This window comes from Zophobas morio, unplaced genomic scaffold (assembly GCF_036711695.1).
Source record: "Zophobas morio isolate AGI-343-1 ecotype UQ-CSIRO unplaced genomic scaffold, CSIRO_AGI_Zmor_V1 ptg000016l, whole genome shotgun sequence".
NCBI classification, from domain to species: domain Eukaryota; kingdom Metazoa; phylum Arthropoda; class Insecta; order Coleoptera; family Tenebrionidae; genus Zophobas; species Zophobas morio.
This window is the reverse complement of record NW_026972121.1, coordinates 3,038,431-3,065,586: the sequence shown is the minus strand read 5'-3', so window position 1 is coordinate 3,065,586 and position 27,156 is coordinate 3,038,431. Positions and strand designations below refer to the sequence as shown.

At 35.7% G+C, this 27,156-nt stretch overlaps 1 protein-coding gene across 1 annotated transcript; it reads right to left on the bottom strand.

The window, feature by feature from the left end:
- Nucleotides 1–21,737, bottom strand: LOC135129550 (titin-like). The gene is made up of 7 exons (XM_064056717.1): nucleotides 21,510–21,737; nucleotides 21,068–21,262; nucleotides 20,945–21,021; nucleotides 20,682–20,894; nucleotides 16,973–20,635; nucleotides 10,642–11,444; nucleotides 1–1,849 (listed from the first exon to the last, which is right to left on the bottom strand). The coding sequence occupies exons 2-7, from the start codon at nucleotides 21,226–21,228 to the stop codon at nucleotides 413–415; spliced, it is 6,354 nt and encodes a 2,117-aa protein (XP_063912787.1). The 5' UTR covers nucleotides 21,229–21,262; nucleotides 21,510–21,737; the 3' UTR covers nucleotides 1–412.
- Nucleotides 21,738–27,156: the final 5,419 nt, after the last annotated feature.

The following is a 27,156-nucleotide window of genomic DNA, read 5'->3' as shown; positions in this document are numbered from 1 at the left end:
TTCAATATTAATTTTTTTATTACAATAAAATTATACATAACGTAATTTTTAAAAGAACATTATCTCTATAGGCTTAATTAAAATTCGTCTAAAATAAGATGAAAATCCTATCCAGTACCAATTTCATCGAAAAATTCATCACACAAATGACACATGGAAGCTAATCTAAACATACATCTACAATGTAATAAGCAATAACTTTATCTAATGTGCATATATGATATACCTATCTTAATATAAATCATTATTGTATATTAAAAGATATGAATAAAAAAGAAGCCTTTTATGTACATCCTGGTACATAAATAACAATTTATTTACAAAATGATAACTGACGAATTTCGACAAAAGAAACCTCCGGCCGTCTCCTCACTCCCTATCATACACATTATATACATCCTCTTAACTACCCTCAGTCAAATTTACATTTCTTATTGTTGACCTCGATTTCGTCCTCCGACCCCCTCTTGCAGCCCGTCGTCAGCCCGTCCTCCTTCAGCGTGGCGACGATGTCCGGCTGCACCGGGATCTCGCACGAGTCCTCGTTCATCGTGTTCGGGGAACTCGTCTCGGTGACCGAAGCCGTGTCCGGGTTCACCGACTCGCTCGACACCGACTCGTCGCCCCCTTTATCGTCGATCTTCAACTCGTTCTCCTCCATGATCACCAACCCCCCTTTATTCTCGTCCTTCGGACTCGCCGCCGCCTTCATCTGGTGCGACGACAGCACCGCCGACAGGTCGAACATGTCCGGGGGCGGCTCACTCAACGAGCTGCACATCTCCCCCCCGAGCGTGCACAAGCCTTCGCTCTCGTCCAAGAACGACCCGTCCGGACTAATCTTCGCCTCGTTTAACTCGATCTTCGTCTCGTTTTTGTCCTCTTCTACTTTTTCTTCGTCGGGTTTGGCCGCCGGCTTGGTCTCTTTTGATTCGTTCGAGACTTCGTCGGTGTCTTCGGTGAGCAAAGGCATGCTGCTGTTGAACGGCTTCTGGTTGATGTCGGCGCCATCTAGACTCGGTAACGAATACACGAAATTCGGACTGTTCATTTCTGACGAGGTTACCGTTATTGCTGCGTCGGAGATTGGCAGTGACAGTTCTAGATTAGTTTGAAGTTCGTTCACCATCATGGACGCCACCTGCTGCTGAGCGACCGTTTGAGATATATTAGGGTCGGTGATTGTTATAGGTAGGTCCACGTTTTTCGGTACTTGGTTCAAAATGTCGCTCTCGTCCGAAATTTTCTTACTGTTGGTACTGGGCACTTCTAGTGGTGTCATAATTGGCGAATTCAACGTCAGACTCGTCTCCAGAACATTCCCGACGTTCATGGGATAAAGAGCACTATTGGGACTCAGTTGGGACACTTTCTGTCCGTTCTGCTCCTGCTGGAACACGTCCGTGTCTGCCAAAGCCGCCGCCAGGATATCCTGGTTCTTCGTGGGTTGCGTGGCAAAAATCGGATTGCCGCCGCCTTCTGTGCTCTCCGCCATGTTCAGATTGTCGGTATTAACCGACAAAAGCATCTGGTTATCCGAATCCGTATTGATGAGGATCTGCTGACCGTCCGCATGGATCAGAATACTACTGCCTTCGGCGCTAGCCAAAATGTTAGCCAGATCGGTGTTTCCTTCGGTTAAAGATTCTAAGAACTTCTGGGCGGCTATGGGATCTCCCGTCACTATTAATTGTTGTCCCGTTTCGCCCATCGTTTGCATCACCGCCGAATCGACGATCTGCTCTTGGCTCGTCTCCACTTGTTTCTCTTCTTCTTTTTGTACCACTTCGGGTGGCGGTTCGGGGATTGTCGGCTCGGGTTTCGGCACCTCGACCGGTTCGGGTTGAGCCTATAGGTATAAAAAACACTCTGTATAATTAATCTTACAAGACGTGGATGTGTGGGTACGGAGCATGCGCAAGCGCTCGCTCATATTTGGTAAGTTTTTGTTTATTTGAGTAGAGTATGACCACTTGTGTCAACGTCTTGCTATAAACACTTTGTACTGAGTTCAACGTATAATCTTAAAATGACGTCAAGTCGGTTTTTTCACGATAAGGATTTATTGAAGAAAACAAAATGTTTATGAATGTGGAGCGAACAATGCTCACAAAAGTGGTCCAAGGTTATTTAGACCGAAATTTCCTTGTCCCTGGCAACATATCTAGCATTTTACAAAAATAAAAAAAAAGGTTTTGAGAATATTCATATTTTCTCTTCATGTTGGACAAACTGATTCGGAGGTACAGTTGTCTGTCAATAGTTTGACATTCATTTCAAGCTGGTTTGAAAGTTGTCTACGTCACTTGTTAAATGTTATCCATTCACAATCGTTTGGAAGTAAAGTAGGCAATAGATATTTTTTCTTCATGTTGGATACACTGATTCCATGATATAGTTACTATCTGTCAGTAGTTTGAAATTGACTTAGTGTCATAAATGTTAATTTAGGAACAGATCTGCCATCATAAAATTTTAAATATGTTGCCAACATGACAAAAAGAAAATACAACAGTAATAGTCACTGAAGTATTATTTATTTACGACCCTTTCGAAGTAAAGTAGGCTGATTCGGTGGTACAGTTGTCTGTCAATAGTTTGACATTCACTTCAAGGTGGTTTCACAGTTTTCTACGTCACTTGTTAAATATTATCCATATTACAATCGTTTGGAAGTAAAGTAGGCATTAGATATTTTTTCTTCATGTTGGATACACTGATTTCATGATATAGTTTCTATCTGTCAGTAGTTTGACATTGACTTAGTGTCATAAATGTTAATTTAGGAACAGATCTGCCATCATAGAATTTTAAATATGTTGCCAACATGACAACAAGAAAATACAACAGTAATAGTCACCGAAGTATTATTTATTTACGACCCTTTCGAAGTAAAGTAGGCTTTAATATTTTATCTTCATGTTGGATAAACTGATTCGATGGTACCGTTGTCTGTCAATAGTTTGACATTTTTTTCTACGTCATTTGTTAAATATTATCCATTCACGATCGTTTTGGAAGTATAATAGCCATTAGATATTAGTTTTTTATGTTGGACATACTGATTCGATGGTACAGTTTCGGCCACAATATCTTGGGCAGTTCTGTCATTCCAGTGACATAAGATCTAAAGCAGGCTTTACGTACTTAAACCTCAAATTTGCCATGTTTGTCATTTTGACGTAGACTGGAATGTGGATGATGACGTATGTCAAAATTTATTTTTTAAAAGTGTCAATCATTATGACAATAAAGCATAGACCGTGTTTTTTTTAAATGACAAAAAATACTACCCACGATTTTCTGGCCGAAACTGTACAGTCTTTTATCTGTCAGTAATTTGACATTTACTTCAACGTGGTTTGACAATGACCTATTTCATTTACTAAATACCGAGTGATTATTACTGATTGAAGCATTTTTTTTTTGTTGGTAGCAATGCTAGTACGTCAGCTCACAGTTGTCAATTTGGACATGAGCGCGCTTAACGAACTTGATCTCGAGTCATAAATGACACTTTAATAATCATAAAATTTAAAATATGTTGCCAAAATGACAAAAAATATCACTAAGTAAAATAGACATTGCTATTTTTTATTCACGTTGGACAAATTGATTCGATGGTATAATTTTTTTGTCTGTCTGTAATATGACAATTAGTTCGGCCTGATTTTACAGTTTTCTATTTCATTTGTTAAAAACCGGATGACAGTTTAGGTTTGAAGTAAATTTTTGTGTTGGCCATTCTGAATTATTGGCAGCAATGCTTGTGCACAGTTGTCAATTTTGACATGAGTCCGCCTAAGAAAACTATTGCGAAAATGACAGCTCAGAGTTGGTGTCACAAATGACAATTTAGGAATCAGGTATGCCATCATACAAATTTAAATATGTTGCCATCATACAATTTCAAATATATTGCCAACCTGACAAAAAAATACAAACATTAACAGTGACTCACTATTATCATTCACCACTTTTTCGAATTATTTTTCTTCATGTTCGATAAATTGATATTGACAGTTGGTTGTATTGGTATTGATGGTTTAACATTTACTTCAGGACGGGTTGACCGTTTTCTACGTCATTTGTTAAATATTATTTATCCACGATCATTTAGAATTCAAGTACGCGTTAGATACTTTTTCTTCATGTTGGACACACTGATTCGATAGAATAGTATTTTATGTCAGTAGTTTGACATTTACTTAGACTTGGTGTGACAGTTACCTACTGCATTTAAAAAATACCGGATGATTGTATTACTGATTGAGGTAAATTTTTGTGTTGGTAGCAATACTAGTACCCCAATTCACAGTTGTCAATTTTGACAAGAACGGGTCTAACAACTTGTTGAGAAAATGACAGCTGCTGACTTGGAGCCATAAATGTCAATTTAGAAATCATCTATACTATTACAAAAGTTTAAAAGTATAACCAACACGATAAAAAAATATCATTAAGATCAATAGTCATCGGGATTATCCAATCACGATATTTTCAAAGCAAAGTAGTCATTCATTGTTTTTCTTCATGTTGGTCGAACTAAATCCAGTGATACAGTTATCTGTCAATAGTTTGACGTTTACTTCAAGGCGGTTTGACAGTTTTCTCCGTCGTTTTTTAAATATTATTTATTCACGATCATTCAAAATTCAAGTACGCGTTAGATACTTTTTCTTCATGTTGGACACACTGATTCGAAAGTATAGTATATTGTCAATGGTTTGACATTTACTTAGACTTGGTTTGACAGTTATCTACTGCATTTAAAAAATACCCGATGATTGTATTACTGATTGATGTAAATTTTTGTGTTGGTAGCAATACTTGTAAGTCAATTCACAGTTGTCAATTTTGACAAAAGCGCGCCTAACAACTTGTTAAGAAAATGACAGCTACTGACTTGGAGCCATAAATGTCAATTTAGAAATCATCTAAGCCATTACAAAATTTTAAAAGTATTGCCAACATGATAAAAAAATATCACTAACATCAACAGTCACTCGGGATTATCCAATCACGATATTTTCAAAGTAAAGTAGTCATTCATTGTTTTTCTTCATGTTGGTCTAACTAAGTACAGTGATACAGTTATCTGTCAATAGCTTGACGTTTACTTCAAGGCGGTTTGACAGTTTTCTCCGTCATTTGTTAAATATTATTTATCCACGATCATTCAGAATTCAAGTACGCATTAAATATATACTTTTTCTTCATGTTGGACACACTGATTCGATAGTATAGTATTTTATGTCAGTAGTCTGACATTTACTTAGTCTTGGTCTGACAATTACCTACTGCATTTAAAAAATACCGCTTGATTGTATTACTAATTGACGCAAATTTTTGTGTTGGTAGCCATACTAGTATGTCAATTCACAGTTGTCAATTTTGACAAGAGCGCGCCTAAGAAACTTGTTGAGAAAATGACAGCTACTGACTTGGAGCCATAAATGTCAATTTAGAAATCATCTATGCCATTACAAAATATTAAAAATATAGCCAACATGATAAAAAATATCACTAACATCAACAGTCACTCGGGATTATCCAATCACGATATTTTCAAAGTAAAGTAGTCATTCATTGTTTTTCTTCATGTTGGTCGAACTGAGTACAGTGATACAGTTATCTGTCAATCGCTTGACGTTTACTTCAACGCAGTTTGACAATTTTCTCCGTAATTTGTTAAATATTATTTATCCACGATCATTCAGAATTCAAGTACGCGTTAGATACTTTTTCATGTTGGACACACTGATTCGATAGTATAGTATTTTACGTCAGTAGTTTGACATTTACTTAGACTTGGTTTGACAGTTACCAACTGTACTTAAAAAATACCGGATGATTGTATTACTGATTGATGCAAATTTTTGTGTTGGTAGCAATACTAGTATGTCAATTCACAGTTGTCAATTTTGACAAGAACGCACCTAACAACTTGTTGAGAAAATGACAGCTACTGACTTGGAGCCATAAATGTCAATTTAGAAATCAGCTATGCTATTACAAAATTTTAAAAATATAGCCAACATGATAAAAAATATCATTAACATCAACAGTCACTCGGGATTATCCAATCACGATATTTTCAAAGTAAAGTAGTCATTCATTGTTTTTCTTCATGTTGGTCGAACACAGAACAGTGATACAGTTATCTGTCAATGGCTTGGCGTTTACTTCAAGGCGGTTTGACAGTTTTCTCCGTAATTTGTTAAATATTATTTATCCACGATCATTCAGAATTCAAGTACGCGTTAGATACTTTTTCTTCATGTTGGACACACTGATTCGATAGTATAGTATTTTATGTCAGTAGTTTGACATTTTTATGATGACTTGATTTGACAGTTACCTACTGCATTTAAAAAATACCGGATGATTGTATTACTGATTGATGGACATTTTTGTGTTGGTAGCAATACTAGTATGTCAATTCACAGTTGTCAATTTTGACTAGAGCGCGTCTAACAAACTTGTTAAGAAAATGACAGCTACTGACTTGAAGCCATAAATGTCAATTTCGAAATCATCTAAGACATTACAAAATTTTAAAAGTATTACCAACATGATAAAAAATATCACTAACATCAACAGCCACTCGCGATTATCCAATCACGATATTTTTAATGTAAAGTAGCCATTCATTATTTTTCTTCATGTTGGTCGAACTAAGTACAGTGGTACAGTTATCTGTCAATAGCTTGGCGTTTACTTCAAGGCTCATTGACAGTTTTCTCCGTCATTTGTTAAATATTATTTATCCACGATCATTTAGAATTCAAGTACGCGTTAGATACTTTTTCTTCAAGTTGGAAACACTGATTCGATTGTATCGTATTTTATGTCAGTAGTTTGACATTTTTATGACTTGGTTTGACAGTTACCTACTGCATTTAAAAAATACCGGATGATTGTATTACTGATTGAGGCAAATTTTTGTGTTGGTAGCAATACTAGTATGTCAATTTACAGTTGTCAATTTTGACAAGAACGCGCCTAACAACTTGTTGAGAAAATGACAGCTACTGACTGGGAGCCATAAATGTCAATTTAGAAATCATCTAAGCAATTAAAAAATTTTAAAAGTATTGCCAACATGATAAAAAATATCACTAACATCAACAGTCACTCGGGATTTTCCAATCACGATATTTTCAAAATAAAAGTAGTCATTCATTGTTTTTCTTCATGTTGGTCGAACTAAGTACAGTGATACAGTTATCTGTCAATAGCTTGACGTTTACTTCAAGGCGGTTTGACAGTTTTCTCCGTCATTTGTCGAATATTATTTATCCACGATCATTTAGAATTCAAGTACGCGTTAAGATACTTTTTCTTCATGTTGGACACACTGATTCGATAGTATAGTATTTTATGTCAGTGGTTTGACATTTTTATGACTTGGTTTGACAGTTACCTACTGCATTTAAAAAATACCGGATGATTGTATTACTGATTGAGGCAAATTTTTATGTTGGTAGCAATACTAGTATGTCAATTCACAGTTGTCAATTTTGACAAGAGCGCGCCTAATAACTTGTTGAGAAAATGACAGCTACTAACTTGAAGCCATAAATGTCAATTTCGAAATCATCTAAGACATTACAAAATTTTAAAAGTATTACCAACATGATAAAAAATATCACTAACATCAACAGCCACTCGCGATTATCGAATCACGATATTTTTAATGTAAAGTAGCCATTCATTATTTTTCTTCATGTTGGTCGAACTAAGTACAGTGGTACAGTTATCTGTCAATAGCTTGGCGTTTACTTCAAGGCTCATTGACAGTTTTCTCCGTCATTTGTTAAATATTATTTATCCACGATCATTTAGAATTCAAGTACGCGTTAGATACTTTTTCTTCAAGTTGGAAACACTGATTCGATTGTATCGTATTTTATGTCAGTAGTTTGACATTTTTATGACTTGGTTTGACAGTTACCTACTGCATTTAAAAAATACCGGATGATTGTATTACTGATTGAGGCAAATTTCTGTGTTGGTAGCAATACTAGTATGTCAATTCACAGTTGTCAATTTTGACAAGAACGCGCCTAACAAATTTGTTGAGAAAATGACAGCTACTGACTTGGAGCCATAAATGTCAATTTAGAAATGATCTAAGCAATTAAAAATTTTTAAAAGTATTGCCAACATGATTAAAAATATCACTAACATCAACAGTCACTCGGGATTATCCAATCACGATATTTTCAAAGTAAAGTAGTCATTCATTGTTTTTCTTCATGTTGGTCGAACTAAGTACAGTGATACAGTCATCTGTCAATAGCTTGACGTTTACTTCAAGGCTCATTGACAGTTTTTTACGTCATTTGTTAAATATTATTTATTCACGATCATTCAAAATTCAAGTACGCGTTAGATACTTTTTCTTCATGTTGGACACACTGATTCGATAGTATAGTATTTTATGTCAGTAGTTTGACATTTACTTAGACTTGGTTGACAGTTACCTACTCCATTTACAAAATACCGGATGATTGTATTACTGATTGAGGTAAATTTTTGTGTTGGTAGCAATAGTAGTATGTCAATTCACGGTTGTCATTTCTGACAAGAACGCACGTAACAACTTGTTGAGAAAATGACAGCTACTGACTTGGAGCCATAAATGTCAATTTAGAAATCATCTAATCCATTACAAAATTTTAAAAGTATTGCCAACATGATAAAAAATATCACTAACATCAACAGTCACTCGAGATTATCCAATCACGATATTTTCAAAGTAAAGTAGTCATTCATTGTTTTTCTTCATGTTGGTCGAACCAAGTACAGTGATGCAGTCACCTGTCAATAGCTTGACGTTTAATTCAAGGTGGTTTGACAGTTTCCTCCGTCATTTGTCGAATATTATTTATTCACGATCATTCAAAATTCAAGTACGCGTTAGATACTTTTTCTTCATGTTGGACACACTGATTCGATAGTATAATATTTTATGTCAGTAGTTTGATATTTACTTAGACTTGGTTGACAGTTACCTACTCCATTTACAAAATACCGGATGATTGTATTACTGATTGATGCAAATTTCTGTGTTGGTAGCAAAACAATTGTCAATTCACAGTTGTCAATTTTGACAAGAGCGCGCCTAACAAACTTGTTGAGAAAATGACAGCTACTGACTTGGCCCTCTAAATGTCAATATAGAAATCATCTAAGCCATTACAAAATTTTGAAAGTATTGTCAACACGATAAAAAAATATCACTAAGATCAACAGTCACTCGGGATGATCCAATCACGATATTTTCAAAGTAAATTAGTCATTCATTGTTTTTCTTCATGTTGGTCGAACTGAGTACTGTGATACAGTCATCTGTCAATAGCTTGACGTTTACTTCAAGGCGGTTTGACAGTTTTCTCCGTCATTTGTTAAATATTATTTATTCACGATCATTCAAAATTCAAGTACGCGTTAGATACTTTTTCTTCATGTTGGACACACTGATTCGATAGTATAATATTTTATGTCAGTATTTTGACATTTACTTAGACTTGGTTGACAGTTACCTACTCCATTTACAAAATACCGGATGATTGTATTACTGATTGATGCAAATTTCTGTGTTGGTAGCAATACAATTATGTCAATTCACAGTTGTCAATTTTGACAAGAGCGCGCCTAACAAACTTGTTGAGAAAATGACAGCTACTGACTTGGAGCCATTAATGTCAATATAGAAATCATCTAAGCCATTACAAAATTTTAAAAGTATTGCCAACATGATAAAACAATATCACTAACATCAACAGACTCATTCAAAGTAAAGTACGCATTCATTATTTTTCTTCATACTGGACAAACTGAATTCGGTAGTACAGTTATCTGTCAATAGCTTGACAGTTTTCTACGACATTTCTTAAATATTATTTACTCACTATCATTTAGAAGTAAAGTACGCATTAGATACTTTTTCTTTATGTTGGCCACACTGTTTCGATGGTATAATCTTTTATCCGTCTGTGGTTTGACATTTACTTCGACCTGGTTTGACAGTTACCAACTTCATTTACTAAATACTCGGTGATTGTTACTTATTATGGATTTTTTTTGTTTTGGCAGCAATGCTAGTGTGTCAGTTGTTGGGTAACAGGTTTGCCATCATAAAATTTTAAATATGTTGCCAACCCGACAAAAAAAATACAAATTAATAGTCACTTGCTATAATTAATTCACGACGTTGTTGAAGTGAAGGGGTGTTGCATTTTTTTTTTTTCATGTTGGACAAACTGATTCGGTGACGTAGTTGTCTGTCAACAGTGACAATAGTTTGACATTTATTTCAGGATGGTTTGACAGTTTTCTTTATTAGATTACCGTCAATTTGAAAGTTTCACACTTTCCTAACCTTACATTTAAGGTAATATAAAGAACCCAACAAAAAATTTTGATTACTTTGTACGGATTAGCAACAAATTTACTAGATTTTCATGGTCACCCTATTTCGACCAGACCGTGAATGACACTTTTAAGCGCTCAAGAAAGTTAGGTTATGATAGTTCTACCAATTTTACGAAATACTTGTTGGATCAGCTTTAGTTGACTCAAGTACGAGAAGACAGCGTAGCTGCTGAAGCGCGTCCGCGTCGTCTCACTTACCGCGGGCTCCTCCTTCAGCGCGCTCTGGTCGATCTGCAGCACCGTGTTCCCCAGATCCCCTCCCAGCCCGAGGTTCGGATCCAGCGACAGCAGCGCCTCGTTATTCAGCGGCGTCAGATTCCCCGACTCGTCCAACGTGACCAACATATACGACTGCGGCTGGCCGTCGATCGTCTCGCTCGGCAGCGCCAGGATCTGCCCCTCCGTGATCGTCGTCTGGTTGCCCATCGCGTCCTGTATCACCAGCTGGTGGAGCGCCCGCTCCTGCTTGCCCTCCGGCGCCGCGCGCTCCTCCTTCTTCGGCGAGATCGGCGCGAGCGGCGGCGGCGCCGCCTCCTTCGGCTTCTGCACCGGCGCCGGCTTCGGGCTCTCCGGTTTCTTGGCGTACGAGCGGCGGAACGCCGTCTTCGGCGCCGCCTTGTAGCCCAGCGCTTCCTGCTTGTGCAGCGCGCCGCTCGCCTTGATCGCCTCGATCTGCTCGGCCACCTGCTTGTCGAGGAGCGCGTCGTCCGTGCCTTGGATCTTGCGCACGGTCTGGCCGTGCTGGTTCTTGATCAGGATGGTCTTCTGCGGCGGCTTGAGGGGCACCTTCTGGCTCTGCATCTGGATCTTGCGGCCGGGGGCGGGCTTCTCGACGCGCAGGGCTTTGGCCTGCGAGGGGTGGACGGGGGTGAGCACGTGGCCGCTGCTGGAGATGAGGGTCTGGCCGGCGAGGCGGGACGAGGCGAGGCCCTTGGAGAGCAGCCCGCTGGAGCCGGGGACGGCGGTCATTTGCCCGTCTTTCGACTTCTGGACGATGTTGCCTGCGGAGGAGACAGATTACGGGATGCGCTTGACAGGGACGCGAGCGTTTGGGTGGGGGCGGTGATTGGAGGACACTTGATCGGGGAGGGTGGGTGGTTGTGTGGCAACCGCACTCGGGGTTGATTATCAAATTAATTCGGTGGAGTCGAGTAGGCTTTGTTGTGTCAAAGGGGAAGTGCATCTGGATGCGATACATTTAATAGTAACGTTCCTGAATGCACTTATTATGACGAGAAAGCTAAGTCAACAACCACACAAAGAGACAGTCACACGATAAAAACTGCCAAGTATAAATGCTAGAAGATCATAAAAATGACCATTGAAGACACATTTTTCATTTCGGTTTTTCAATTTCTTCATTTTTCAATTTTCCGATTTTATACTTTTTGTTTTTTCAATTCCAAATATTTCGATTTATAACGAGTAGTTTCCATTTTAAAATTTTTCAGTTTTTCAATTTTTTAATTTTCGGATATTTCAATTTTTGGATTTTGCAATTTTTCGATTTTTTAGTTTTCATTTTAAACATGTAATAATAATAATAATTTTCAAAATATTTCACTTTTTAGATTTTAGAATTTTTCCATTAATCAATTACATATTCAATTTTAAAACTTTTAAATTTATTCGATTTTTCAATTTTTCGATTTTTAATTTTTCTGTTCTTCAATTTATTTCATTTCCTCAAATTTTCGATTTATAATTTTTCTTTTTGTTTCTTCAATTTCACGATATGCAACTCATCGAGTTTTCATTTTAAATTTTTTCAGTTTTTCGATTTTTTGTTTTCTTTATTTTTTCAAATTTCCGTTTTTTCAATGTTCTGATTTTATGATTTTTTTTTCAAAATAAAAATTTGTAATTTTTGGATCTTTCAATTTTCGATTTAAAACTTTTTTAGTTTCCGTTTTAAACATTTCACTTTTTCCATTTTACAATTTTAGAATTTTTCCATTGTTCGATTTTTAAATTTTCAGTTTTTTGATCTTTCAACTTTCGAATGTTTCAATTTTTAGATTTTGCAATTTTTCGATTTTTTTTATTTTTTAAATCTTGAATTTTCAATTTTTCGTGTCGGTTTTCTATTCTTTTAGTATTTCAATTTTTCAGTGGGAAATTTTTCACTTGTTGAATTTGTCAATTTTGGATTTTTAATTTTTGGTTTTCTCAATTTTAGATTTTTCAGTTTCATTTTTCAATTTTTCGTGTCGTGAATTTTTGGTTTACAACTTTTCTAATTTCCATTTTAAACATGTAATAATCATGTTTTAAATATATCACTTTCCCATTTTTCAATTTTTCGATACTTAAAATATTGTAAGTATTTTTACAATTTTTGGTTTTTCAATAACCCTTTTTTATAACGTTTTTGTTTCTTCAAAATTACGACATGTTATTCGAGTTTTCATTTTTAAATTTTTCAAATTTGCATTTTTCCAACGTTTGGATATTTAAATTTTTAGATTTTGCAATATTTCGACTTTAGAATTTTTCCATTAATCAATGATTCAATTTTAAACTTTTAAATTTATTCGACTTTTCAATTTTTTGATTTTTAATTTTTCGGTTCTTCAATTTTTCATTTCCTCAAATTTTCGATTTATAATTTTTCTTTTTGTTTCTTCATTTTTACGATATGCAACTCATCGAGTTTTCATTTTAAAATTTTTCAGTTTTTCGATTTTTTATTTTCTTAATTTTTTCAGTTTTCCGGTTTTTCAATGTTCTGATTTTATTTTAATTTTTTTTTGTTTCTTCAATTATACGACAGTTTAAAAATTTTCAGTTGTTTGATTTTTCAACTTTCGAATGTTTCAATTTTTTAAATCTTCAATTTTAAATTTTTCGCTTGGGTTTTTTATTCTTTTAGTATTTGAATTTTTCAGTGGGAAATTTTTCACTTGTTGAATTTGTCAATTTTGGAATTTTAATTTTTGGTCTCAATTTTAAATTTTTCAGTTTCATTTTTCAATTTTTCGTGTCTTGAATCTTTGAATTACAACTTTTCTAATTTCCATTTTAAATATGGAACAAGAATTTTTTAAATATTTCACTTTCCCTTTTTTCAATTTTAGAATTTTTCCATTTTCGTTTTAAATTTTTCAGATTTTCGATTTTCCAACGTTTGGATATTTCAATTGCACGAGTTTTTCAATTTTTCGTTTTGGTTTTTCAGTGTTCTGATTTTATAATTTTTCTTTTTTCCATGTGAAATTGTTCACTTTTTGATTTACAACTTTTCCAGTTTCTATTTTAAATATGTGATACTAATTTATTAATTATCATTTTATTTTTTCTATTTTACAATTTTAGAATTATTTATTTATATTCCCTTTTTGTAACTTTTTTGTTGATTCAATTTTAATTTTCTCAATTTTTCGTTTCAATTTTTCATTTTTAAATTTTTCAGATTTTCGATTTAGATTTTCCAACTTTGGATATTTAAATTTTTACATTTTGGAATTTCACGAGTTTTCAATTTTTCGTTTTGATTTTTCAGTGTTCTGATTTTATAATTTTTCTTTTTTTCTACAGAATGTGAAATTGTTCATTTTTTGGATTTTTCAATTTTAGGTTTTTAAATTTTCGTTTCTTCAATTTTTGATTTACAATTTTTATACTTTCCATTTTAAATATGTAATAATAATTTTTTAAAGACTTCACTTTTTCCGTTTTACAATTTTAGAATTTTTCCAATTTCCGGTTTTTCATTTTTCAATTTTTCGATATTTGAATATCTCATTTTAATTTTTTCAATTTTTCGTTTCGACGATTTTCATTTTTAAATTTCTTAGATTTTCGATTTTCCAACTTTTGGATATTTCAATTTTTAGATTTTGCAATTTAACGAATTTTGAATTTTTCGTTTTGGTTTTTCAGTCTTCTGATTTTACAACTTTTCTTTTTTTCCATGTGAAAATTTTCACTTTCTTCATTTTTTGATGTACAACTTTTCTAGTTTTCATTTTAAATATGTAATAATATTTTTTAAACATTTCACTTTTTCCATTTTACAATTTTAGAATTCTCCCATTTTTCGGTTGTTAATTTTTCAATTTTTCGATACTTAATAGTATATTACATAACGAGTGTGGTAAATAGCTTATTACGCGCGAGTTGAAAAATTGCGCACGAGCCCCGTAGGGGCGAGTGCAGTAATTCAACGAGCGCGTAATGAGCGTTTGCACACGAGTCGTGTACTATACTTTTTCCACGACCACACCCCAAAAATATTTCAATGTGAAAGAAGTTAATATTTGATTTTAGCTATGTATTAACTACAAAATATAATTATACATTGAAAATGTTAACAATTAGTTATGGTATGAAAGTTAATCGTAAAGTTTTGACATTTTTTTGTAATTATTGGCGTTCCAGTTTTTTCTAGAACAGTAGTAGTACATTTCTCTAATACTGCAGTTGTAGGTGCCAATATAGCCGTTGGTGTTGAAGGCATATCTTGAAAATTTTCAGTTCCAGACAATTCTGCTTTAAGAAAATGAAAATTATGTACAATTGGTGGACATATAAGACTGGTACAAAGAAATTTTTCTAATGAGTATCAAGCTTGATTCCCGAGACCATTGTCGGCCAAATATGCGTTATCCATCTATCATGGCACATAACATCAACGTCAACAAGACAGATTTACACAAAATTAATTTTTCATTTTCCTCATAATTTTTAAGACAGTTTGTACCAGTTTTATATGTCCACCGACTGTATACAACCACAACGCGCCAGTTATAAACGACTGTTTGACAGTTGGCAATTTCCAGCTGACATCTCCATCAAACGAAAATTTCCCAACACATGCACGTAATATTATTACGTGCTAGTTCTGTTTCATAACGTAAGGGTGCACGTAACTAGGCATTTAGACATCAACTAGGCTAGGCGTAATTGACGCTATTACATAGTGGTCGTGGAAAAAATATTTTATTTTAATTATTTTTTCAATTTTCTGGTTTTTCAATAATATGTTTTTATAACTTTTTTGTTTCTTCAACTTTACATGTTCTTCGAGTTTTCATTTTCAAATAAAAAAATTACTAATTTATGAAACATTTAATTTTTTCTATTTTACAATTTTAGAATTTTTCCATATTCCGGTTTTTAATTTTTCAATTTTTCGATACATGAATATTTCATTTTAATTATTTTTACAATTTCTCGATTTTTCAATATTCCATTTTTTGTAACTTTTATGTTGAATCAATTTTAATTTTCTCAATTTTTCGTTTCAATTTCTCATTTTTAAATTTTTCAGATTTTCTAATTAGATTTTCCAACTTCTGGATATTTCCATTTTCAGATTTTGCAATTTCACGAGTTTTCAATTTTTCGTTTTGATTTTATAATTTTTCTTTTTTTCTACAATATGTGAAATTTTTCATTTTTTGGATTTTTCAATTTTAGATTTTTTATTTTTCGTCTTTTAAACTTTAGATTTTTCAGTTTCTCGTTTTTTCAATTTTTGATTTTCAATTTTTATACTTTCTATTTTAAATATGTAATAATAATAATTTTTTAAAGATTTCACTTTTTCCGTTTTACAATTTTAGAATTTTCTTATTTTATTGATTTTAATTTTTCAATTTTTCGATACTTGAATGTTTCATTTTAATTCTTCTTACAATTTTTCGATTTTTCAATAATCCTTTTTTTATAACTTTTGTTTATTCAATTTTAATTTTTTCAATTTTTCCCTTCTTCAATTTTTCATTTTTTCAATTTTTCAATTTTAGATTTTTGTAGTTTTCACTTTAATTGTGTAATAATAATAATAATCATAATTTTTAAAAGTTTTTCATTATTTTATTCGATTTTTCAATTCTTCGATTTTTAATTTTTCAATTCTTCGATTTTTAATTTTTCAATTTTTCGATTTTCCAGTTTTTGATTTTTCAATTTTTTCCAACTTTTTAGTTTTTTGATTTTTCCACTTTGTGAATCAAAAAAATGGAAAAATTGTGAAATTCAAAAATCAAAAATGAAAAAACGAAAAAGCAAAAAACGAGAAAATGGAAAATTTTAAAAACTGGAGAACAACAACTTGAACAACTCAAGAAACGAAAAATTCAAAAACCGAAAGATTAAAATAAAAATTCAGAAACTAAAAAATTGAAATACTGAACAAACGAAAAATGATAAAATCGAAAGAAAAGTTAAAAAAATAATGGAAATGAAAAATAAACATCAAAAACTTGAAAAATTAAGGAAGCGAAAAATTGAAAATTGAAAAAATTAAAAATCGAGAAACTGAAAAATCGAAATATTGCAGTGTATTCCCAAATTTCGTACTCTAGAGGCCATGAAACGTCGAGAAAAGATGAAAGTGGCAAGTCGTCCGATTGACTCGATTATCTTAGCTTACGCTCAAGAAGTAATAAATAATATAAGACGCATTTATAAACAGGCAAAAATATTTTCGAAGCGCACGTGATCGCTCCATCTGTTGGGTAAACGGACTATAACATCCACCAAGGAACCTCGGACAGGACCGGATTATCACGATTTCACTCACCTTTGACCACCGTCTTGGCGACCTTCCCGCCTTGTCCTTGGTACCCCATCATCTTCTGCTGCGCCGGCGTCAGCAGCACCCTCTGCTGCTGCCCCTGCTGGTCCGTCAGTATCATAATCTTATTCCCGCTCGGCTCGGGCGCTATATTTTGCACTTTAGTCAAAGTCCCGGCTGACGTGACCCCCAGGTCCCCAGCGACCCTCTTGATAATCGTCTGCTTCTTCCCCACCGTGTACCGACTCGTCGGCGTCGTCCCCGCCTGCGTCACGATCACGTACTTCCCATGCTTCCCGGCCCCCGGCGAGAACGAATTGTGCTTGACCAGCTTGGACCCCACGCTGCCTAAAATTTTGGGCGTCTTGACCAGCTTGGGCACCGGCGACGCGATCGACTTATTCAAAAGTCTCACTTGCTGGTTCTGCACCGTCACGGGCGTCTTCTTCACTATGGTCGTCTGGATTTTCGTGGTGGGGGTGATGGGTTCAGGCGTCGATTCGCTCAAGTAAATCGGCATGTTCTCTATACTCTCGGGCGTCAGGATTTGGTCGGATAAGACTATAGGCATCGAGTTGATATCGAAGACGTTGTCGTCTTGCGACACGACCGCCGCCGCCGCCGCCGCCGCCACGTTCGGTTGTATAATTTCGCCGGCGGGTGTGATGATCGTCTGCTGCAAAATCTTCGCCTTGCCTCTTTTCTTCACGGAGGTGGCCGTCGACGAGACTTGGAGCTTCTTCGGGTCCATCCCCGACGTGTTCTTGCGCGACTTCTTCGCAGGTATTTCTGCCAACTCCTCGTGCTCCTCGTCCTCCTCGTCCACGTTCTTCGCGCCTTTCTGGATTATAAACGCGTCGATTTCGTCCGGGTCGTGCAAGTTCCGCTTCGACGTGATCTTCTGCACGGACACCGAGCCCGACGAATCTCCGGCTCCTTTCACCGGTTTGATTATCTTCTCCGACAGGATGATCGGCTTATTCGATTGAGGCGGCGGAGGTTTTGCCACCTTTTGCGGCGGCTTTATAACGAATTTCGTCTTGGCGACTTTTGTACTATCTTTGGTAGGCACTTTTAAACTTTTCGGAGTCGAATTGTCTTTAGGTTTCGGTTCCGTCAGTCTTTCTAGAAGTTTTGAAGAGTGACTCAGAGGCGTCGGTTTGGCTTTGTCGACGATTTGCGACGGGATGTGCTCTTCCAAGTCGAAGACGTCTTCAGGACCGGGGATTTTCTTCGTTTCTTCTTTCGGTTTTTCTTCTAGTTCGCTGGTCACGCTGTCGTTAGTGCTGTTGCTGTTACACTCGGAAAAGTCCATCGAGAAATTCGTCAAAGTCACGGGTTTCTTGTAGATGGGGGAGGCGCTGGCGGTGATTTCCACCTGGCCGTCGGCCAAATCCTTCTCCGAAACGACGGTTAAATTCCCGTCGATGGGGACAAGCTCGGGTTCGGGTTTCGGCTCGAAGGGCGTCTTCACCGGCTCATCGATTTTGTCGTCAGGCGGGGCGGTTTCGAGCTGCGAAACCATCGCCAGAGTGCTCAAAGCGGACATCTCTTCCTCGCTTTTGTTAAAATTCGTTAAATTAGTTTTAATTGAAATATCGACGACTTCGCTTTCTTGATCGTCGGTACTAGTCACACATTTAATGTGCAACTCGTTCGACGGTTTTTCGACCTTCTCTTCTTCGATTTTAGTTTCTTCAAGCTCCTTCGGCGGCGTTTCCGCCTTCTTCGGAAAATCGAAAAGAAAGTCGTTCAAGTACTGGTCGATTTGGTTGATCTTGCCGATTTCTTCGTCAGGGTTCTTCTCCGGGATGGCTTCCACTTCTTTGATGATGTCACTCTTCGTTTCTTCTTTCATCGCTTCGTCTTCATTGTCGTTTTCTTCCTGCGCGAATTTTAGAAATTTTGACTTTTTTGGGGCGTGGTGCTCCTTTTTTAGTTCTTCGGCGGTTTCTTCTTTTTCGTCGACGCTTCGGCGCTGCTTTTCTTTAGACTTGTCGTTTCTGTACGACTCAAGGATTTTGCTTCTAGGGGTCCGGTGCGAGCTTTTCTTCGTTACTTTTGAAGATTCGGGCTCGTCGTCGCTTAGTTTCGACATGATTTGACATTTCAGTTTGGAAATTTGTAAGTTCGAATCGATGGATTTGGCTTCGGGGGGTTCCTTCGGTTCGAGGAATTCTTTCGGGTCCGAGAAGTCGGGTACTTCCGGAGTTTCGACAACCTGAGATTCGGATTTGTCTTCTTCTGGTTCTTCTTTCTTGTCTTCGATTTTCTCTTCCAGTGGAGTTGTCGTCGTCTCTTCTGCTATGGGCGGCGGTTCTTCCACGACTGGTGGATCGTCCACGACTGGAGACGCGTCTTCTTCAACTGGAGGCGATTCCGAGGGTGTTTTTTCCACCGTCGGGTCTAATTCTTCTGCCGCAGTCGTCGGTGGTTCCTCGGGAGGCGGCAGCGGCGGCGGCGATTCTTCCACTGGGGGTGTCTCCGCCGCCGCTTCCACGGGTTCCACAATAACCGCCTTCTCCCGCTTCATCTCTTCCTCCTTTTCCTCCTGCGCTCTCCTCTGCTCGTTCTGAAGCAACTCAAAATCTTCGAACGACTTCACGAAGCGCTTCTTCGGGTTTGTCAATTTCGTTGCGACTTCTGTGACATTCTCGCTCTTTTTGTCCGGGATTTTGACGGTTTTATTGTCGGAAAAATTTTTCTGCGGTTTCGAGGAATCGGGGACCTCCGGTAACTCAGGCACCGACGTCGAGTCCATCAAATCCTTGAAAACTTCTTCTTCTTTCGCCAGCTCGGTGTCGTTCGACACCGAATTCGAGCTCTCGTTCAAGTTTTCGTTAACCTTGAGGATTTCCATGCGGTTGTGGTCGTCTTCGGCTACCGGGAGACTCGCGTCTTCGTTATCCGGATCGGTCGATTTTCGCTTGTCAGTTGGAGGGATGACTCGGGGGATTTTGCGCCCCACCGCCGTGTGGACTATACTACTATCTTCGTCTTCTTCGTCGAAATCGAAGCACGATTTATTTGAATCTTTATTAGTTTGATCTTCACTTTTACTTTCTTTCTCGTTTTCTTTGTCTTTGTCGTCTTCTTTGTCTTCTTTCTTGTCGCTAATCTCCCCGCTCGTGTCGATTCGACTGGTTTCGATTTCTTCGTTATCTTCGCTGTCGCTCCACTCCGCCAACAAGTTGCTGCGGATATCCGTCGCGGTTTTCTCCTCCTCGACTTGTTTGGGCTTCGGCTTCTTCGGGCTCGGCGCCGCTCGTTTCTTCTTCTTCGGCTTCGGCTTCTCTTCTTCACTGTCCGTGTCAAAGTAGCCAGCACTAGAGTTAGTTCTGTCATCGTCAGAAGTTATGTGTTTTTGAATAACCCGCGTTTTCTTCTTCTTCGGGGACGCTTTTTTCTTCACGTGCACAGGCGACGCGATGCCTTTGATATGGCACTGGACGTGGAACAACATCACTTCCAAGCGATTCGTGTTAAACGAGCACGTCGAACAATTGAAAGTCTGGCTGGGTTCGGCATTCAAACGCACAATTTCCTCGTCACTGCTCAAGTGCTCGGTGTCCTTGCCGGGGTACTGCACCCGGATGTGGGCCTCGTAGTCGTCGCAGCCCAGAAACCTCCGGTGGGTGATGTTCACCTTGGGCTTCTTCGACGAGTTTTCTGGAAGCGGATATTAGCAACAACACGGGTTTGAGTGAAAACTTACTTGAAGCGACGCGTCGCACATGCTTGCTTTCCTTGGGAGTTTTCTTGGGGCTAGGGCTGCCGAAAACCTCCGCAATAATAGTGCTGCGATTTTGCTTCTGGGGGGCGAAAATGGGGTCGCTGAGGATGTTGGGGTTGCCGTCTGTGCGTATCTCAGCTAGACTCACGTCACCCGGGAATTTCGCCATGTGGGTGTTGTTAGCACGGAAGGAATCTACAATCACACTTTAAAAAAAAAAACCGTCTCAAAAGTCACCCACTTACCCATGCCCTTTTTAATAAACTCATTCTTCCTGTCGCAGTTATAGTAGTAAATATTGTTGTGACTTTTAACAAATTCACTAAAAACAAAAAGTAAGGTTAGGTTATCGTGTAAATCCAACTTACTATGTGCTTTCATTAAAAAACTTTACAATCGCCAGAGGCGGCTTTTTGGACGAGTAGTCCTCAGGAGCGTTGTCTGTGACTTCTCCGGGCCACCAACAAGAGCCCAATTTGACCCAAACAATGTCTCCATCTTTGTATTTCGGGCCTTCGTCGTCGCTCATTTTGTCCCGCACATTAAACCTCCACGAATCGTGTCTGAAAGTCGAAAATCCGCGTTAAAACAACCAATTCACATCGAATTCTGGTTTGTTGTCCCATTGCCATTTTTACAGGGATCTGCGGCGATCATTTTGACTTTATAAATAGTAACCACACCAAAAACAAAGGTCGTTGTGTGGCGGGGATGACCACAATGGGGCCTGAAATCGCACCCTGGGCCGAAACGGGGCGCACCGGGTGGAACTAACCCTGAAATGGGACTTTTATCATCTGTTTATTTTACCTTCAAAACGCGAATAGTTTCACTTGTCACAGACGTACATGATTATCCCATGATACCATGCGGCTTGGCGTCGTCAAACCACCAACACAACGGACAAAAAGTCGGCCCGAAAAGCGCCCCATTTACCGTGTTTTCGTGGTAGTGTCGCCAAAACTCCGCGAAAACTCGACACTTAAACCACCCCACAATCCCCACCCCTGAGAAAGGGGTAATTATTCGAAATTCCGAAACTGTTTTGCTGCGTCACGTTGGCAACACACTTCTCACCACCATGCACGTTGTGGTTCTGAAAATTGCGTTTCCAGGGAAAATTGGCCTTCCAGGGGGGTTGGAGCCGGGGATTGAGGAAAAAATTCGGTTCCTGCGGGAATGGGGCAGGTCCGTGGAATTTGCAGGCGCGGCGAGGGATTCAAAACAAGTTTTCGGGAGTCATGGGCGTCTCCATTTTATTTTTGAGAAGGGGTCACCCATTTCAAATAAAATGTTTTGATTAAATTGTTTACATTTTTGCGTCGGGTGCGGGTTTTTGTTTATTTGTGCTTACGTGTGCTGGGAGGTTTCCCTCCAATTCGCGGAAGTGAGGTTAGGGTGAGAATGCGACAAATTGTTCGATAATGGTGTGAACAGGGGGAAAAGACAGGACCGGCTTGGGGATTTTTGCCTCCCGAGCGTAAACTAAGGAAGTGTTGTAATGCCGTCTGCCCGGATTTTTATTAGACAGATAGATTAGACCGATTCTTACGTACTTTTTTACGTATGTTATCCCCACCAATAATGGGATTTTTATATATTTTTTTTATTTTATTCAACCCAACACCCAGAGGTAGAGCGGGAATCGAACCCACGACCCAAGGTGTAGTGGGCAAGCACCATTCTACCTAACCTACTCCAAAATTCACAGTAATAAATGTTTTTTAAATTCCTCCATTCATTGTGAATCTTTTTGGTTTTTTTTTCCTAGATATGCAAATATTTGAAAAAAAAAATGAAACTAGAAGAATTTTTCGTTTTCTCGATTTTTCGATTTTTAATTTTCGATATCTTAGTTTTGAAATTTTTCAAGTTTTCAGTTTCTCGATTTTCAGTTTTTCTATTACCTATATATGTATTCAAATTTTCGATATTTTAGTTTGGCGATTTTTTGATTTTCCTATTTCTAGATTTTCCGATGCTTGGATTTCTTGATTTCTCGACTTTTTCAGTTTTTCAAATCTTCAATTTTTCGATTTTCAAATTTTGGATTTTATGATTTATCTAGATTTTGATTTTTTCAATTTTTCGCTTGTTGAAATTTCCGATTTTTCTATTTTTTAAATTTTCGTTATTTTTACAATTATAATATTTGAATTTTTGATTTTCGATTTTGAGCTATTTTGGTTTCTCAATTTTTAAATGTTTCGATGTATGGATTTTTCGATTTTCGATTTCTTGAGTTTTCATTTTTCTGTCTTTTCAATTTTTTTAATTTTAAATTTTTCGCTTTCTCGTACTACGATTTTTTGGTGATTCGCTTTCTGGCTTATTCAACTTCCGATTTTTGAGTTTTTCAATATTTCAGTTCTGGGATTTTTATTTTTTTTTATTCTTCAATTTTTTGATTTTTGATTTTTTTAAATCCTCGATTTTCAAGTTTTCGATTACCTACTTAATTGTTCAATGTATCATTTGTGCGTTTTTTGAATTTTTCGATTTTTTATTTTCTCGATTTCCCAATGTCTCGATGTTTAACTTTTCGATTTCTCTATTTTTCCAATTTTAATTTTTTGCTTTTCCCATTTCTCGATTTTAGATTTTTTAGTTGTCTATATCTCGATTTTACGTCTTTTTGGCTTTTCGATTTCTCGATTTTCAACTTTCGATTTCTCAGATTTTTGATATTTCAGTTTTGGGATTTTTCCAGATTTTTTTATTCTTCTATTTCTCGTTTTTTTCCAATTTATCAATTTTTCCATTTCTCAGTTTCTCGTTTAATCTCGAATTTTCGATGTTTCATTTTCTTAACTTGTCGATTTTTCGATTTTTCATCTTTTACATTCAATTTTTAGGTTTTTTCACTTCTCGATTTTAGATTTTCCGGTTTGTAAATTTTTCGACTTTCCAATTTCTCAATTTATCGAGACTTTGATGTTTCGAATTTTTGATTGTGGAATTTCACGATTTGATGTTTCGATTTCTCGATGTTTCAATTTTTCCATTTTTCGATTTTCGATTTCTCGGTTTGTTCATTTTTTGTTTTTTTCATTTTTTCGATCTTTTAATTTTTCGATTTATTAAATTTTCCATTTTCAGATTTTTCCAGTTTTGATGTTCCGATTGATTTTTAATTAATTTGATTACCAGATATTTTAATATACTAATTTTTCAATTTTTAGAATTTTTCCACTTTCTGATTTTTCGGTTTTAAATTTTTTGATTTTTTCTACATTTAAATTTTTTCAATTTTTAATTTTTCGATTTATTAAATTTTCCATTTTCAGATTTTTCCAGTATGATTTTTCGATTTTAAAATTTTTTGATTTTTTTGCATTTAAAATTTTTCGATTTTTGATGTTAGGCTATTTCGATTTCTCGGTTTTAGTTCTCTCTTTTTTGATTTTTTGACTTCTCGATTTCACAATTTTTCGACTTTTCGATTCTTTAATTTTTCCATTTCTCGATTTTCGATTTCTAGGCTTGTGTTTTTATTTTAATTTTTTCAGTCTTATAATTTTTCGATTTTTTGAATTTTACAGTTTTAGATTTTTCCATTTTTGATTATATGTACAATTTTTTGATGCTTCGATTACCAGATATTTTAATATTTAATTTTTCAATTTTTAGAATTTTTCCACTTTCTGATTTTTCGGTTTTAAATTTTTTGATTTTTTTACATTTAAATTTTTTCAATTTTTAATTTTACGATCTTGGGTTATTTCGATTTCTCGGTTTTAGTTTTCTCTTTTTCTCTTTTACGATATTTTTATTTTTCGATTTTTCGATTTTCAACTTTCGTTTTTGGGAATTTTCATTTTTTTTATTCTTCCATTTTTCGTTTTTTCCCAATTTATCCATTTCTGCATTTCTCAGGTTCTCTATTAATCGACTTTTTGACTTTTCGATTTCTCAAGTTTTCAACTTTTCGATTTTTCCGTTTCTTGAATATTTAATGTTTCGTTTTCTCGAGTTTTTCGAGTTTTCGGTTTTCAAGTTTTCCATTTCTCGATTTTCGATTTCACGGTTTGTCGATTTTTCCGATCTTTTAATTTTTCGATTTTTAAAATTTTCCATTTTCAAATTTTTGCATTTTTGATGTTCCGTTTACTAGGTTATATCGATTTCTCGGTTTAATATTCTCTTTTTCGATTTTACGATTTTTTGACTTTCCGATTTCTCAATTTTTTGACTTTGCGATTGTTCCGTTTGTCGAATTTTCAATGTTTCGTTTTCTCGAGTTTTTTCGATTTCACAACTTCCGAGATTTTGGTGTTTCGATTTTTAACATTTTAAATTTTCCAGATTTTAATTTTTCGGTTTTGGGCTAATCGATTTCTCAGTTTTTCGACTTCTCGACTTTTCGATTTCTCGTTGTTTCAATTCTTCAATTTTGTCACTTCTCGACTTTTTGATTTCTCGGTATTTTGATGTTTTATTTTTTCGGTTTGTCGATTTTTTTGATTTTTCATTTTTTCCATTTCTCGATTTTTCGGGTTTCTCGAGCTTTTTCGGTTTTTCGATTTTGGGCTTTCTCGGTTTTAGTTTTCTATTTTTCGATTTTACGAATTTTTGACTTTTTGATTTCTCGATTTTCAACTTTCATTTTTGGGATTTTTCATTTTTTTATTTTTCCATTTTTGGTTTTCTTTCTAATTTATCAATTTCTGCATTTCTGAGTTTTTCTGTTAATCGAGTTTTGGACTTTTCGATTTCTCAAGTTTTCGACTTTTCGATTTTTCCGTTTCTCGAATTTTTAATGTTTCGTTTTATCGAGTTTTTCGATTTTTCGGTTTTCAAATTTTCCATTTCTCGGTTTGTCGATTTTTTTGGATTTTTTATTTTTTCGATTTTTTAAATTTTCCATTTGCGGATTTTTCCACTTTTGATGTTCCGTTACCAGATTTTTCGGTTTTTAAATTTTTGAGTTATTTCGATTCCTCAGTTTTAGTTTTCTCTTTTTCAATTTTACGATTTTTTGACTTTCCAATTTCTCAGTTTTTCTACTTTCCGATTTTTCCCTTCTTCGAATTTTGGGTTTTTAATTTTTTCGATTTCTCGGTTTTCAATTTTTCGATTTTTCATTTTGCAATTTTCCGATTTCACAATTTATCGAAATTTTGATTTTTTTGATTTAAAATTTTTTCCATACTTTAATTTTTCGATTTAAATTTTACAATTTTAGAATTTTCGATTTTTGACGTTTCGATTACCAGATTTTTCCGTTTTTAAATTTTTTTGCATTAAAATTTTTCGATTTTTTTGTTTTTTTTTTCCAATGATTCGTTTTTTTGAGTTTTTTCGATTTTCAGTTTTGTAATTTTTTGATTTCATCATTTGTCGAGATTTTGGTGTTTCGATTCTTTAAAATTTAGATTTTCCAGATTTTAATTTTTCCATTTTGAGTTAATTGATTTCTCAGTTTTTCGACTTCTCGATTTCTCGTTATTTTGATGATTCGATTTCTCGATGTTTAAATTTTTAAAATATTACATATTTCGATTTTTTATTTTTTCGATTTTTTCAATTTTCCAGTTTTAATTTTTCAATTTTTAAATTTTAAATTTTTCGATTTCTCAATTTTTTCAAACCCACAAGAACATTTTAATGTCTTCAACTAATTTTCGCTGATAGTTGAACAATGGTCGAAAATGTCAAAATTGCCAAAATCAGTCTTGTTGTATCAAGTAGTAGCCCCGCCCACCCACCGTCTATATTCTTGGAAGGATGTCATTTGCCAAAATCAGTCTTACCTCAGCAAATAATAGCCCCGCCCACCCGCCCTCTTCTAATTCTAACAACTAATTTTGTTTCTGTTCAGTATAAGATCATTAATTTCATTCAGTTCGAATAAAATCAATCACTGAAAAAGAGACAGGGTGGGTGGGCGGGGCAGATTTTGTTCTTTTGTCAAGTGGAAACTACTAATAGAATCTAAAATGTGAAAAAAGTAAAAAAAAGCTCTAATCGTAAATTTTTGTTAAACTCAGTCTTATCTTAGCAAGTACTAGCCTCGCCCATCCACCCTCTATTTCTTGGAAGTTATGTCATTCGCAAAAATCATTCTTATCTTGGCACGCACTAGCCCCGCCCACCCGCCCTCTGTTTTCTTGGAAAATATGTCATTTGCCAAAATCTATCTTATCTTCGCAAGTACTAGCCCCTAGAATTTTTCGACTTCATGATTTTTCGCTTTTAGAAGAAGTTTTTCATTTTTTATATTTAAAATTATCTTTTTGACTTTTCGATTTCTCAATTTTTCGACTTTCTGATTGTTCCGTTGTTCAAGTCTTCGATTTCTCAATGTTTCAACATTTTAGGAACTTTTCAACTGCTGGATTTTTCAGTTTTTCGATATTTTAATATTTCGATTCTACAATTTTTCAAAAAAGCGGGATTTGTTGGACTACACTTCAGGAACGAGGGAAGTTCAGTTTTTTAACGTACTGTAACGTCG